Here is a 16,688-nt window from a genome sequence, read left to right on the forward strand (position 1 = left end):
GCTCCCGGTGCATGGAGCCTGCTTCTCCCTCTGCCTGTGTCTCTGCCTCTCTCTCTCTCTCTCTGTGACTATCATAAATAAATAAAAATTAAAAAAAAAAAAATAAAATAAAATAAAATGAGATGATCTTTGTTTTTTGAAACAATATCCTACTTTCCACAATTATGGTTTTCTTTTTATTTTTTTTTATTTTTTTTTACAATTATGGTTTTCTATACATGTATTTAAACAACGAAATAAAATTGTTTTTTGATATAAATGAAGTTTCTATATGTTATGTGCAGATTAATTTCTTTCTTACCCCACCACCTCAAGACAAGTTATGAATTCTATAACTCTCAGAGAATTTAATCAATGTGTGCATTCTTAAACTTTAGCATGAAATTCAGCACTAAGAACTGAAAAGGAAGAAGAAGGTAAGGTTAAGGTCTATAACCCTGAGCTTAAGACAAAGACCAACAATAATTTTGAATGCTAACATTTGAACTTTCAATTCATTCTGCCTCTAAAAATATTTTATTTTATTTTTTCCCTGAGCACTTAAAATTATTCATTGTTTGCCCATTGTGTACCACTCCCTGTCAGTTGTGAATAGGTACTGGGGTTGCAAAAGTGTGTCAGACATATTCCCTGAACTGACCTTATGGCTAGCAGAAAAACCATTCATCTAACACTAACCGTACTTTTAGAAAGGGCTCTGATTAGAGACAATGAAGATTACTCTGGGAATATACAACATGAATAACTAATAATAGGAATCCTCCTGAAATTCCTAGTGGGAGTGACGTATAAGCATAGACCTGACAGTTTAGTACAAGTTAAGTGGAGAGGGAGAACATTACTTCTTTTCTGGATTGGAAAAAAGCAAATGTGAGGTAGTCTGGAGATGAGAAAGCTAACTTACGAAAATGAAAGAAGTTCAGTATGGTTGGAGTATAATACACTTCAAAGAATATCCTCATTTCAAATGTCCTTCACTCTCCTACCTAAATCTGACCAGGTCTTATTAGTGACCACTGTACAGTCCCCACACATCACTTGTCAGATGACCTTGTGAACTGGCCATTTAATTTCTCCTTTTAACATGGCAGAGTTTATTTAAAAATCAAACTGCTTCTGGATATGTTAAAACTCATTGCTGTCACCTTTTCTAGCAAATTTGAGCTAGAGCTAAATATTTAGGACATAGTAATTGCCTATGTGGCATCGTGATATGATGAAGCATGCAAACCACAGATCTGTATCACAGTTTCTGTTACCTTTCCCAGTGTCAGAGTGGGACATTTATAGCACTTTTAATTGGGGATCCCTAAGAGCTTTGTAGTTTTGCTCTCATTCTTTCTGTGTATGTATGAAGAAGACTGTGAGTGTGTATATCTATGTAAATTGTGTTAGTGACAAAATTCCCTGTTCTAGTTTCCACAGAAAGATACTTTTCAAAATCTATGTAAGTCAGCATACTCAACACAGAACAATTTTAGTAAAAAGGAAAAATGGGGCAAACTAAGTCAGCTAACTTGTAATGAGTGGTGCCAGACTGGTCAACATAGTTTTGGGTGCCTCAAGGCACACAAGATAGGCCTTATTTTCACTACACCTGTGATGCAGTGACATGTTGGGGAATCCCATGGGCTGATGCAGCAATTGACAGCCAGCAGGTTCTCTTTCTTCCAGGGCTGGCTTTTAGGAACTTGGTACAAAATGGAGTGATAAACATATCGCAGAATTCAGTTTCCATATGATTAGAGTCATTGTGAATAACTTCCTAGCCTGAAGGATGTTTATGTCTCCAGGATTTATTGAAATTCTCTTGGACCAATTTTACAAGGATAGGTCAAGGATAAATCATTTATAAAAATTTCCATCTTTTTACTCTGCAAATGAGTCACTTCCCTGGAGTGAAAAAGAATCCACACCTCTTCCCACCACTTATTAGCAATGGAGGGCCACTGTCCCACATCCACAGAAACTAAGGTTGTCTTCACATTAGACATAGCCAACCACATGGGTAGGCTAGCATGAATGCCTGCTAAAATACAGGAGCCTTTTGAAAAAACATCTTTGTGGGGTGACTGGAAATTTTACCAAGAAGGTAGAAAGATACTATTCTAGATTATTATAGTAACATAGTGGGGGGTGAGCAACACTGGGTAAGTAATCAAAGAACTAGTATTCTAGTGGTAGTTCCTGTCTTCAGTTACGTGCTCATGAGCACTTAAACTGAGTTTTAGCTCCTTCTTGTGGAAAACAGGGTATGAATAGTACCTGCTGTGTCTGCTTCACAAGGTTCTTAGAAATAATAAGTTATTATGTGTATAAAGTATTCTCTAGACACAGTAAAGAAAGTTCTTTCCAGCCAAGGGACATCTGCTATTGAGAAATAAAAAAAACAAAACAAAACAACAACAACAACAACAAAAAACATAAAGGTGGCAAAACTCCTATAGCAAAAGCCTAGCACTGTGCAAAACTAATAATGAGTTTTTATGAAATAGCGTATTTGTTGTTGTTTTGTACAAAAGTGAAAAAGAGGATGGTTAGTGATAAGCTTCTAACCTTTCCCTGATACCAGTTATTCTTTAAGGTGCAGTCTATGGAATTTTCGACTTAAAACAGGAGGGTGGTTTACTAGGGTCCTAATCCTTAGAAGGCTCACACTCTCTCAAGGCAGCTCAGTCTCAGCTACCTCCTCTCTGGGTCACGAAATGCTCCTGCAGCAAAACTGTGCTTACCACTCTAGGTTTTTTGTGCTTTCTTTGGCTTTTTGATCTCTTCCCTGGTAGTTAAGGCCTTTCTTTGCTGCTATGTTATTCTGTGTTCTCTAGGGACACAGAATCAAGAGGAAATAGAGAGGGAGATAGATAGAATCTTAATTTAGCTTCTAAACAACAGAAGTTTATTGCTCAGAGTTCTGGAGGCTGGGAAGTCCAAGATCAAGGCACCAGCATAAGTTGCATTTGGTGAGGGCTTTCTTCCCTGGTTTGCAGCCACTCTGTCCTCACAAGGTAGAAGAGGCAAGGAGTCTGTCTAGATTCTCTTTAATAAAGGCACTAATCCATTCCTGAGAGTTCCTTACACTTCCCAGAGCTCTCATCTTGTAATCTTTGAGGGGTGAGGATTCCGACATACGAATTTAGAAGAACACAAACATTCAGACCATAGCAGGTCAATCTAGACATGGAGATTTATTTTGAAGACTTGTCTCAAATGGTTATGAAGGCTGCAAAGTCATACAGTCTTCCATCTGCAGACTGGAGACCCAGGAAAGACAGGGGTATAATTCAGTCCACTACAGGAAGCTTGAGAACCCAGGGGGCTAATGGTATAAATAGCCATCCAACATCAGAAGCTGAAATGCAGCAGTTCAGTTTGAGCAGTAAGACTGGAAGAAAAGAGGCAAATCCCTCTTGTTCTATTCAGGCCCTGGACAAATTGGAGGATGCCAGTCCACACTGGGGAAGGCCATCCACTTTTCTGAGTCACTGATTCAAATTTAATCTCGTTTGGAAAGACCCTCACAGACACACCCAGAAGTAATGTTTGATCTGAGCACCCCGAGGTCAGTCAGAAAATCTTTATTTATTTTGTAAAAACTTATTCAGTTTTTAGTTATTTTTTGTGAGAAGTATTTATGTAGGAAGTATCTTATGACTGTTTAATCTACCATTATTACAAGTGGAATTCCCCCTGGGATGCCTGCCTTTGGCTTAGGTCATCATCCCAGGGTCCAGGGATCAAGCCCCACATCAGGCTCCCAGCTCAGCAGAGTGTCTGCTTCTTCTTCTTCCTCTGCACATCTGCCTCCCCCTGCTTGTGTTCTGTCTTTCAAATAAATAAAATATTTTTAGAAAATAAGATTTAGGTGCTAAAAATTTGAGTGACTTGAATTTTAGGTATCTTGGAGATGTTGTAGTCACTATAAATTTATGGTGAATATGCCATTAAGTGACTATTTTAGATGCAAGCTATGTCACTATCAAATTTTTTTTGTACTAGTTTTCTGCTAAAGCAGTCTCAGTAATCATTTATTATGATATGTTATTACTGTATTTGATATATATTTGTTGTGTAAGTGGGGAAATCTTCCTGTTCACTAGAGAGAAGAAACCCAAGTCTTATTTCTGATTATGATTTTCTTTTAATAAAGAAAAATCTAGCTCTGCTAGAGCTAACAAATTCTATTGACAAATTACGTGTTTGGGACATTAGGATAATTTGTGCTTATGGCAATCCATGACTGAGAATTCTCAAAGCAAGTTTAGGTAGCATTATAGATTTTTAGTAGATAAATTGGACGCTCTTAAAAAAAAAAAAAAAAAAAAGAGTAACACAATACCTGTGCCTCTCAAAGTATTAGAATGAAACTCCACACCAGGAAATGAAACTAAAAATAGGTATCTTATCTAAAAAAAACAAAAAACTATCCTACCTCTTAGATGACATCCGTGCAGCAATTCTTTTAAAAACATTTCTGAGATCTGTCTGAAATTGTCTGTTGCTGATTGTGATGATTGCAATCTCTGGGTTCAGTAAATGAGATTCTCCAGTCTTTATCATACTAACAGACTGGTTTTAGTTTGAGTTAAAGTTAGGCAATGGCAGTTAAGTAGAGAAAGAAAGATATTTATTTGCATGCAGAATCTTCCTTCTCTTCCATCAGATTTATTTTATGATTGTTTCTTTGGTTCTTCTTTGTAACAATAGAACTTTCAACAGGTTAGAACAATCATCAAATTGATTTTGTACCAGCTGACTGGTTCTTTTTGCCAAAGCCGAATCATTTTAGTTATAGATGGTAATATAATTCTCCAGAATGAATTTAATACAGTAGCTATTTTCCTAATGACTGGGAAATTGTAATTGTGAAAAGAAAAAGGGTTGTGATTTTCACTATGGAAAAGATTAGGGATGAAAAAAAGACACTCAAGAAAGGTAATCCAAGACCTGAAGGCAAAGCTTAATCTTGTGGCTGAGTCAGTGTATTGAGCTAATATTTGACATCTCAATTGAAATATGGCATCTCTTTTTTGCCAGCTACCATTGTGCTGAGTCATTAGTTTCCTCAGAGAACAATGGTTGTGGAGTCAATAATATCATTTCCTTTGGTACCACCTCTGAGACATAACCAAAAGTCTCCTATCCAAGTTGAAAGCTAGCCTCATCCATACTAGTTTGAATTTATATGTGATACTGGCCCCAGGAAACGAGAATTATCAAAAGATATTTGGATAGTTCTTGATTAACACTAAACATTTTACTCCAAGAGTTTGTACTTACTTTATAGATACTATAATCTTTACAGCTCTTAGAGCGTGATTTTGACGCTCCTGTTCTGAAAATAACTTACAGATAATCTGAAGATTTATGGTTTCCAAAATTAACTTATAAAAACCAAGAAGGTTGAATTGCCCCTTATTTCCTCTGAAGAGTATGCAAGTATTTCATTCATTATAGTTAAGACAGGGTTGAGGCTAATGGAAATAAAAGCAGATTAAAACAGAGCTGAACGATAGAGGAAGTAACTCAGTTACCAGAGGAACTTCAGATCAACTACAGATATAATAGACTGATTATAACTACTCACTTTGATAAATGGAAACAACTTTTTTTCACTGTTAAGGTATTGATGTTTGGTGTTAGTCTCTGTGTAAGTAAAGGAATATACAGAGTGAGGACAATGACGACAACAAGAATGGATTCTAATATAACTTTAATTTTTACTATCTATGAGATGCTGGGAAATTATTTAACCTCTCAAAATCTCACTTTAGTCTTATATAACTACAAATAATGCCTATTATATAGGATTGTTGCAAAAATTAAATGAGAATTCGCATCTAGAAGAATATGTAACATGGTTCATACTCAGTGAATCCTTATGACATTATCATCTCTCTGTATGTTATTTTTTTTATAGTGTTGACATTTTTTAAAGGATTTTATTTTAATTAATCACTCCACTCAATGTGGGGCTCAAATCCACAACCCCAGAGATCAAGAGTTGCATGCTCCACTGACTGAGCAAGCCAGGCACCCCTCGGTATATGTTATAAATAAACATTTGACATAAATACATCTGCAGTAATTTAAAAAATCATGTTAAATAATAGTGAAGATTATTGCTAATAATTTTTTGTCATTAGGGAATTTGTAGGCCTTTGAAAACTCATGTGGTATTAGAAGTTCTAGGGTATGAAAAGAAGAGTATAGATGATTTTGGGAGGATGTGTACATATAATATTTATTACTGAAGAATTCACTTTAGTAGAGAAAGCTAAGCTCTAAGTTGGTTTTTCAAGAGCACTTATTCTCTTTTTAGGGGCAAGTATCATTTTGTCTAGAATTTATTATTTTATTTTATTTTATTTTATTTTATTTTATTTTATTTTATTTTATTTTATTTTATTTTATTATTTCTTTGCAGGTGAATGTCTAGTTCTAGCACCATTTGTTAAAAGATTATCCTTTTTCCATCATATTGCCTCTTTGCTCCTTTGTTAAAGATCAGTTGACTATATTTGTGTTAGTCTATTTCTAAGGTCTTTATTCTGTATTGTTGATCTATTTGTCTATTTTTTCACCAATACTATACTGTTTTGTTTACTGTAGCTTTATAATAAATCTTAAAGTCAGGTAGCATCAGTCTTCCCATTTGGTTCTTCAGTATTGTATTGGCTCTTTTGGGCCTTTTGACTGTCCATATAAGCTTTAGAATTAGTATATTGATATGCACGAAATAACTTGCTGGGATTTGGATTGGAATTGTACTGAATTTATATATCAATTTCTGAAGAACTGACATTTTGACAATATTTTGTCTTCTATCCATCAACGTAGGATATCTCTCTATTTCTTCATTGCTTTCCATTCATCAGAGTTTTATAGTCTTCCTCATGTAGATTTTGTACATTTAAAAAAATTTATACCTAAATTTTCATTTCATCAAATAAGTTAGGTACTATTTCTTCTGCTTCTATCTTCCAGGAGAGATTGGAGAGTATTGGTGTAATTTCTTTCTTAAGTAGTAGAATTTAGCAGTGAATCCATCTGGGCCTGGTGCTCTCTGTTTTGGAAGGTTAAGTATTGACTCAGTTTCTTTATAGGCCTATTCAGATTGCCTGTTTCCACTAGTGTGAGTTTTGGCAGATAATGTCTTTCAAGGAATTGGCCCATTCCATCTAGATTATTAAATGTGGGCTTAGAGTTGCTCATAGTATTTCTTTATTATCCCTTTGCTCTCCAGAAACTGGAGTGAGCTTCTCACATTTATTTATGATATTTATAATTTGTGCTCTCTTTATCCTTATTTAGTCTGGTTAGAGGCTTATCAATTTTGTTGTTCTATTCAAAGAACTAATTTTTAGTGTCATTGATTTTCTCTATTGATTTTCCACTTTCATTTTTATTCATTCCTACTCTAATTTTTACTATTTTTCTTCTGCTTATTTTGAATTTAATTTGCTTTTATTTTTCTAGTAGACACTTAGATGATTGATTTTAGATCTTCTTTGGATAAATGCATATAATGAAATAATATATGAAACATCCATATGTATGAAATAATATGTATGTCAGTATATGTATTACTTAATTTCCTTCTAAGCACTACTTTCACTGCATCCCTCAAATTTTGATAGGTTATAGTTTCATTTCCATTTAGTTGCAGATATTTAAAAATTTCTCCTGAGACTTCTTCATTGATATATGTGTTATTTAAAAGTGTGTTATTGGGCAGCGAGGGTGGCTCAGCAGTTTAGCACCAACTTCAGCCTAAGGCCTGATCCTGGTGACTCAGGATCGAGTCCCACTTCAGGCTCCCTGCATAGAGCCCGCTTTTCCCTCCGCCTGTGTCTCTGCCTCTCTGTGTCTCTCTCATGAGTGAATAAACACAATCTTAAAAAGAAAAAAAGAAAAAAAAAGAAAGAAACCATTTCATTCTCATGGTACCTGGTGTTAATTTACTGGTATATGTGTGTATGGCCTTTAAAGGGAAAGTCCAGGGCAGCCCTGGTGGCCCAGCAGTTTAGCGCAGCCTTCAGCCCGGGGTGTGATCCTCGAGACCCAGGATCGAGTCCCACGTCGGGCTCCCTGCTTGGAGCCTGCTTCTCCCTCTGCCTGTCTCTGCCTCTCTCTCTCTGTTTGTGTCGCTCATGAATAAATAAATAAAATCTTTAAAAAATAAATAAATTTAAGTGTGTTATTTAAACTCCAAGTACTCCGTGATTTTCCAGCTATCATTGTATTTTGTTTTCCAATTTAATTCCATGTGGTCTGAGAGTACACATTGCATGATTATTCCACATGATCTTAAGAAAATGTGTGTTCTGCTCTTGGATGAAGTAGTCCATAGATGTCAATTATGTCTAGTTGACTGATGCTCCTGTTGAGTTCAACTTGTCCTTACTAATTTTCTTCCTGATAGATCTATTTCTTTTTTTCTTTTTTTCTTTTTTTTCTTTCTTTCTTTCTTTCTTTCTTTCTTTCTTTCTTTCTTTCTTTCTTTTTTCTTTCTTTCCTTCTTTCTTTCTTTCTTCTTTCTTTTTCTTCTTTCTTTCTTCTTTCTTTTTTTTTTAGATCTATTTCTAATAGAGGTTTTTTGAAGTCTCCAACTATGATAGTGGATTCCTTTTTTTTCTTTTTTTTTTTTTTTTGGTGGGGTAGTGTGTGTGAGTTTTGATTGTATAAAGCAACACACTTCTTTTTTAATACAACACACTTTTTAAAAATAAGCATTCATTTCATTTGTAAATTGATCATTTTACTTATATGGAGTAAAACTTTAGCTAGTCAGAGCACCTCTAGACATAGATGGTATTTCTCTTCAATAATAAACTTGAGGGGATCCCTGGGTGGTGCAGCGGTTTGGCGCCTGCATTTGGCCCAGGGCGTGATCCTGGAAACCCAGGATCGAATCCCACGTCGGGCTCCCGGTGCATGGAGCCTGCTTCTCCCTCTGCCTGTGTCTCTGCCTCTCTCTCTCTCTCTCTCTGTGACTATCATAAATAATAATAATAATAATAATAATAATAATAATAATAATAATAAACTTGAATAAGAATTATCTTGAAACATTTTACATGCTTCTCTGCCTTTTTAAACAAAGTGTGCTCATCTTTCATGACCCCACTTCCTGATGTTGTGTTATAAATCTGAACATAAATTATTCTATTGACAGAGTAATAGCTTCAGAAACTGTTGAATGCTGTACAACTGTTGATCCTGTATCTCACTACTCATTTGTCAGTATTGTCAGTATCTTAGCTCTTTAAAATCAATTATGGACTTCTAAATCAGTTAAGCAAGTCTATTGAAGTTAGGAAAGCTAGGAGTAATCTCTTCTAAGATTAAACAGGTTTGAGCTTTAGATAAGGACTTTGTCATTTTCACTTGCTCAGAGAACTTTGTGAGTTCCTGCTTCCTTATTCTGTTTTGGTTGATAGAGTTGTTTGGTAACTACTTTCTCCTTAGGTGAAGTATTTAATAGTCTTCTAGAATCTTTTAACATTGTTGCATATGGTTTATAACAAATGCATTACAATTAATGTAAGTAGTTCACCGGTTATTGCCTTAGGTCCAAAGGATTTGGATACTGCTCTGGAACTGTCTTGCCAAAGAAAACTTTCATTGAACAGTAACAATAAAAACAAACAAATCTGAATAATGCAAACATCTTTCTCTCAGACTTTGCCTTTCTAAGCCAGGGCTTCCTTGTCATTCAATACAAAGCCTGATTGTCTTCCTAGAAGGCCTGCAGTCCTGATTTACATTTTCCCTCAAGCTTGGTAAACCTGTCAGCAAAGAAGTTGCCGGTAGTCGAGTTGTAGTAACATTTTAAAGCATGATCTAAACTTCTCAATAATTCCGTGGTGGGAGCGAGGAGAGACTCAAATAAGAAGCAGCCCTAGGATCAAAGGATGTTTCTGGTATGAATGTTACTTCCCTTCAACTGAATATTTAACTAGTCTCGAGGAAACAAGGAGAACGGTTTGCCTGGATTCTATATTGGAAGCTTGGTTTTAATTTACTGTTATTTATTTCCAGGTGGAGCACCAGTATTCCCACAAATTCACGGTAGTGGTGTTACGTGCCACCAAAGTGACAAAAGGTGCCTTCGGTGATATGCGTAAGTATCCTTATTTGCTTTTCTGTTGAAAATGAATAATAATAGTTCACTCTTTAGTTGCTCTAATTCTCAGATATAAAGGGGGGGGGGCTGTCCCTCTTTCAAATGTGGTTATCTTTCTCTATATCTTTAAATGATAACATTTTGAACGATTCCCTGATTCTCTGTTATCTGTTGGAATAGTGTTTTATATTGACTTTACATTAATTGAGAGTACTTGGAGTCAGGCAAAATTACAGTCTCATGACATACAGATTTTTGGAGTTAAAATAAATTCTATTTAATTCTATTTTGGAAAGAGTGCTGAGTCAAGACTTCAAACAAGCTGCCTCCAAGGCACTGTGCCTACAGGATTAAAAAATGCAGTTTCTCTAGTTCTTATGCCTTTAAGTGTGTTTACTGTGTATGGGAATAGCTATAGAAACTGGTGTAGCACAGCTCGACAGGACCTGAACCACACACAGCCTGAGGAATTTGAATTAACTTGCTGGCAGTATCCTTCTCCATGCTTTGAAAAGCAGTTTTTCTGGCTCATCTCCCCACTCAAATGGCTGGATGTCACCAAGGTGGGAATAAAAAGAATGATAAGGATTTTGATGAGGAGTTTGACAAAGTTTTAGATTATTGCTAAAACATGGGAATGGGCAATTGAGCCCTCGGCACAGGTTTTCAAGAAAGTACAGAGATTACAGTTAATGGGGCTGGGGAACTAGGACGAGTGCCCTGACTTTGAAACTGGTGCTCAGAGGAAGGAAATGTCAGCAATGAGAGTGCAGAGCGGTCCCAGGCTGAGCAAACTGCATATTCAAGAGTGAGAGAAGAACAAGAGGAGAGGAGTGCTCATGAGGACTTAGCACAGGTTCAGCAATATTAGAAAACAGATAGCAAAGGACAAGGGGGACAGGTACTGATAGGACAAAGGCCAGGAGTGAAATCTCATCAGCAATGCAATGGGAAAACTTGATGGCCTTTGAGTTACAAGGCACATGGTTGGATCTACATTTTTAAAAATGTTTGTCCTGGCCATAATAGGTTAAAAATATTAGAGGGAAATGTGGGATATACTTTTTATTTTTAAGAATAAAAATAGTGAATAGAGAAATAAAAATAATACCGAACACAAGAATAAAAGTGAGCTTGTCAAACTCATGCTGAAAAAAGGCCAACATAGAAAAGTTAAATACTAAGAAAAGAAAAATACAAGCTCAGTGTTCAAGCCTTCAATGAATGAAAAAGAGTATGTGGGAAGTGGTTAAAAGAAGTAAAATGGGAAACAGGGCGGAGAATCTAATGGCAAGAGTTTTGGATGAGCAAAGAGGTTTTCACAAAAGGTGGAGGAACAAGGACGATTTCTTCAACTCTTATCTGGACCAGGAATTTATATATATTAAATTTTATCCCCTACCTCAGCCCAACCCATTTAGTCACTCTCTGGTCAATGTTCTTCTGAAGTGATTCTTATTTTGCTTTTTTAAAAATAATTCTTCGCATTTTCATCATTTAAATAAGAGTTCCCTGGGAGAAAGAGAAGTCAGATCAGAAGCTATATGTAAGAACTGGTATAGTCCCCATGCCCTGGAGAAAAGGCACAGGCTCTCCAGTTCAAGAGGTTGAGTCTTAGAAAAACTGTTCTCAATTCACCTGAAGCCTATCTCAGGAACTTGCCAGGCATGCAAGTTACAGACCTAATTTGACTTTTAAAAACATATAGTTATATACAAAGCAGCAGCAACTCTTTCCCATAGTGCTGGACTCTGCCAAGCAGAGACAATGGGTGTCACTGTGTTTAAGATGAGCCCAAGAGCAGTTCAAACCCCATACTCTGTGAGTCGCCTTCAACTGCTGTGGATTTGATTTCCTAGCTGCTTCCCCCAAAGGCACAGGCACTTGGAATTTATTTAGAATTAAGGCAGGGGAGGGGTGTCTGAGTGGCACAGTCAGTTAAGTGTCTGCCTTCTGCTCAGGTCATGATCCCAGGGTCCTGGAATCCAGTCCTGAGTCAGGCTCCCTGCCCAGTGGGGGGCCTGTTTCTCCCTCTGCCTCTGCCCCTCCCCCACCCACTGTGTTCTCTGTCTTTCTCACTCAAATAAATAAAATTTTTGAAAAAGAAAAGAATTAAGGCAGGGGAGACAGTGGTGCAGCAAATGTTATTTGAAACCTACATGAGTGACACTGATAATATACGAATGAACGGGAGGTAGTAACTTGTCTCATGAAACAGGGAAAAAGGTGCATTTTGGGTTCCCCACAGTGTGTATAGCACAGGTTAGACCCATGGTCTCTAGAAGTTTTCTTTGGAAAATGAAGGACCCATGGAAGGAATAATCACTGGCGATTAGTCACTAGAGGAGATAGGGCAGTGTTACAACATTCTGCTAATGTTTTTATTCAGCATTTGTAATTTGATTTTATTTCACTTGAATTATTACATGATTTTTTTTTTTTTTTGGAGTGTGGAGGAGGGAATTGTTGCCAAGTCTTTATATCAACTTATTGAGTTTATGGAAAGTCAGGAGCAGGAAAGAAGGAAAAACAAGAGAAAGTCTTAGAGAAATGAGTTTAGCAAGAACGTTAGTGTGAAAAAGTGAAGGGATGATACATAGTGCCAAGCACTTTATTTTTGAGCAGTTGTAGGAGATTATCACAGTGAGGAAAGGTATTGGCATTAACTGTCACTTTTCTAAGAGGGGTTTTGCTGATATTGGTTGGTGAGCTGGATCAATATGAATTACCAAGTAAACTGAATTTGGGATCTTTATATGTGGAAGTTCTTTCAATATGGACAAGGATAAAGCTACAAAAAATATTGTAAGGTCTGTGAAGACCATCATAACAGAAACTTACACTCTCTTCTGCTCTTGATAGTATCTGCATTTATTTAAAAAGGCAAATTTCCATAAAGTTTTACATGTTGGTAAAGAGAAATGACAGATTACTATTGGGTTTTTTGGTTTTCTTTGTATGTGGGGGCTTTCTCAAGGGTGCCACACAAATCAAATAAATTATTGATTCCTGGTAAAATGTCTGTATCTACATTTTTCTTTTTATGAGATAATACTAAGTTGATATCAGTTTCTTATTTTGTCCCTTGATAAATCATCTAGTTCTAATTATCACCACTTAAAAATAATGTATTAAATTGCTAAACCAGCATAATAAAATTAGCAGCACCCCATGAACTGTCTTCTGAGGGGTCAGAGCTGACCTTGTAATCATAACATCTGACATATTTCCTTGTTTTCATCTGAGGGCCTTGGGCCAGCCAAGAACAGGACAGCTGCTTCCCAGACCTGGTTGCTAATCTTACTTGTGTGGTCAAATGTATCATTTATACCTGTATCCCCATGCTAACCCTTCCTTGTATTCTTATGCTCATGTCATATGAAAAGGTAGTTTGAAGTTCGTATTTGCACTTGATTCACCATAGTCTAATTTTTAAAATAAGTACTTTGCATTAATTTGACAATATTAACATAACTCTTTTAAAGCTATAGGAGGGCAGTCCCGGTGGCTCAGCAGTTTAGTGCCGCCTTCAGCCCGGGGTGTGATCCTGGAGACCCTGGATCGAGTTCCGCATCAGGCTCCCTGCATGGAGCCTGCTTCTCTCCCTCTGTCTCTCTCTCTCTGTCTCTCATGCATAAATAAATAAAATCTTTTTTAAAAAAATAGCTCTGCCTTATTAAAAAAAATAATAAATAAATAAATAAATAAATAAATAAATAAATAAATAAAGCTATAGGAAGTTGTAGTTAGATTTAACATGTAGCCAGGAGCATATTAACATTGCACCAGGTGCAGGTGTTGGATGGATATCTGATTAAACTTTGCATTCGTTATTGTTCCTTTCTTCTTCTAATAGAAGTTACATATTTGCAAATGACTACAGTGACCATAAAATTTCAGTTGGTAATACACTTTGTACATATGTGAAACAAAAAGCATACACCCCTGGCCTCAAACCTGATTTTAAAATGGAATGAGAGAGCTGGCAAAAATGTTTTAGCTACCTCACTGCGTTTCTGCTCCTTTTAAAAAGTGTTGAGGAAAACACTGATCATATATCATAAGGGAGGCTAGTCTCAGAATTCAGAACTAGTCATGTTTCATTCTCTAAGATGAAATCAGAAAATGGATACCATTGTCTTTTTGTTTACCTCTTTTTTAAAGATGTATTTACTTGCAAGAGAAAGAGAGAGCGAGCATGGGGTGGTGAGGGGAGGAACAGAGAGAGAGAATCTCCAGCAGACTTCCTGCTGAGTGAAGGGCCCAACTCAGAGTGCCATCCCCCTACCCTGAGATCATGACCTGAGCCAAGAACTAGAGTTGGACGCTCAACCTACTAAGCCACGCAGGAGCCCCACCAGTGTTAAATATTTTTAATATCCTAATTAAGCATATATACTAAAGATTCCTGTCTGGTCTTAATGGACACTGAACTCTTTCTCTTTACAGAACTATCATCATCAACATTAGGGTTTTCAAGGACAGTTGTAGGATTGCGGATGGATCGACTTTCCTTAAGTATTTAGGAGAACACAGAGCTTAATTCCAACATTTAAACTTTAAGAAAAAATAAATATACTTGGGAGAATTATGAACTCATTGTATTGAAACCAATTTTTATAAAGTTGTATTGCTTAATATCCTAAGGTACTCTTTGAAGGTTTTCTTAAGAACCTCAAGCTTTTGTTTTTCATAATGTCTGTCTCTGTGGGTAAATGGTGTTTTATTGGAGAGAAACTCATAGCAAGATCTAGACCAAGTTCCTGATTTTTAAACAGCTGTGCCATTTGCAGGTCCAAGGCTGACCTAATCTCCCCAGTAGTGCTTTTCAAAAATTAATGTCTTTATGAATCACCAGGGGTTCCCAGTCAAAGTGCAGATTCTGATTCAGTAGATATGGGAAAGGTCTCCCTCGTTCCTCCAGTCTTGCTCTCACAAGGAGTAGCCTTGACCCCTCATGTCAAGAAACACCGAGAGGATTTAGCCTCTTCAAGGGACATGACTCTCAACACATAGTGTCAATAATTCCCTGGGAAAGCAGCTTAGAATTCAAACTTTTCTATTCATAAATGTTAGCCTGGGAGACAGGGTGTTGGGTGTGTATGTGCAGAAACATTACTTAATTTTTTGAGAATCTTCATCAGCACCAAGAGCAATGTAGAAATTACTTTGAAAATATATTATTGGGACACCTGGATGGCTCAGTTGGTTAAGTGTCTGCCTTCATCTCAGGTCATGATCCCGGGGTCCTGGGATGGAGCCCCACATCGGGCTCTGTGCTCAGTGAGGAGTCTGTTTCTCCCTTTCCGTCTGCCCCTCCTCCCCACTCATGCTTGCTCTCTCTCTCTCTCAAATAAATAAATAATTAAAATCTTTTTTTTTTTTTAAGAAAATGTATTATCCCTCCTGGTAGACACTCTTATCACAGTGATCAAATTTCTAAGGAGGAGGCAGAGTATATGTATGAAAGAACATGGTCTCCAGAGGCAAAACACTACTCACTAGTCCCATGTCCTTGAGCAAATTTTCTGTCTCCTTTTTTCAGCATAGAAATGTTATGAGAATTGAATGATTGAATTCATAGCACTCACATACCTGATGCATAGTACACCCTTAATAATTACCTATTGTTGTTAAAATTATTTCAGATACCAACATCAGAAGACTTTCTTTATTTCTTTCTTTGTAATGGTTTTATATTATTTATTCATGAGAGACACAGAGAGAGGCAGAGACATAGGCAGAGGGAGAAGCAGCCTCCCTGTGGGGAGCCTGATACGGGACTTGATCCCAGGACCCTGGGATCACGCCTTGAGCCGAAGGCAGATGCTCAACCACTGAACCAACGAGGCATCCCAGAAGACATTTATTTCTTAAATAAAATCCATAAATTCCACTGTGAATTTCTGTGTTGAGCATATTGCTGGATCTTTGTTTTTTTCAGCTTGAAAGAAATAGATGGTGGAATGGTACTTCGGTTATCTTTTCTGATACACTTTGGCACAGTTCGTTCCTGTGCTCCTCTGACAGCTGTTCAGACTTCTGTTTAACACTTGTCACATAGGTATCTAATCGTGCATTTGTAAAACTGTGGCCTGTGTCTTACTCACTTTTTTAGAAAATCAGTGCTTAACTTTAAGTTTGGCATAGTAGTAAGATGTCAGAGAATTTTGGATTAATGAATAGAACACAAATGGGTGTAATTATACCTTTCTTCTTGGATATTGCTTCCTTTTTGCCTCACTCAAGAGAATTTTAAAAATGATTTTAGGGGCATTTGGGTGGCTTAGTCGGTTGAGCATCTGACTCTTGATTTTGGCTCAGGTCATGATCTTAGGGTCGTGAGGCTCTACAGTGAGCATCGGGTCTACTTGGGATTCTTTCTCTCCCTCTGCGCCTCCCCCCCTAAAATATAATAATTTTATACTCCATCTTTTTTGGTAATTATAAATACTGCTCTTATCTCTATAGTAATCTAGAATTTTCCTGGGTTTCAATGTACAGAAACTTTATAACACTTTTTGGATTACTATAATCAATCTTTTCTTAGATTATGGTGTTT

The 16,688-nt window shown here is 36.7% G+C and overlaps 1 protein-coding gene across 9 annotated transcripts in view; it reads left to right on the forward strand.

Annotated features, from left to right (window-relative positions):
• The window catches only part of PLA2G4A (phospholipase A2 group IVA), a 151,277-nt gene that overhangs the window by 31,676 nt on the left and 102,913 nt on the right, over window positions 1–16,688 (forward strand). For 8 of the 9 annotated variants that reach the window (XM_038542331.1, XM_038542332.1, XM_038542330.1 and 5 more), the window contains one exon: window positions 10,042–10,123. In XM_038542331.1, the coding sequence (XP_038398259.1) occupies window positions 10,042–10,123 (82 nt within the window). Of the gene's footprint in view, window positions 1–9,789; window positions 9,924–10,041; window positions 10,124–16,688 lie in introns of those variants that run through there. The other variant, XM_038542337.1, reaches the window with a different exon arrangement.

The sequence above is a fragment of the Canis lupus genome, chromosome 7 (genome assembly GCF_011100685.1).
Source record: "Canis lupus familiaris isolate Mischka breed German Shepherd chromosome 7, alternate assembly UU_Cfam_GSD_1.0, whole genome shotgun sequence".
Taxonomy (NCBI): Eukaryota; Metazoa; Chordata; class Mammalia; order Carnivora; family Canidae; genus Canis; species Canis lupus.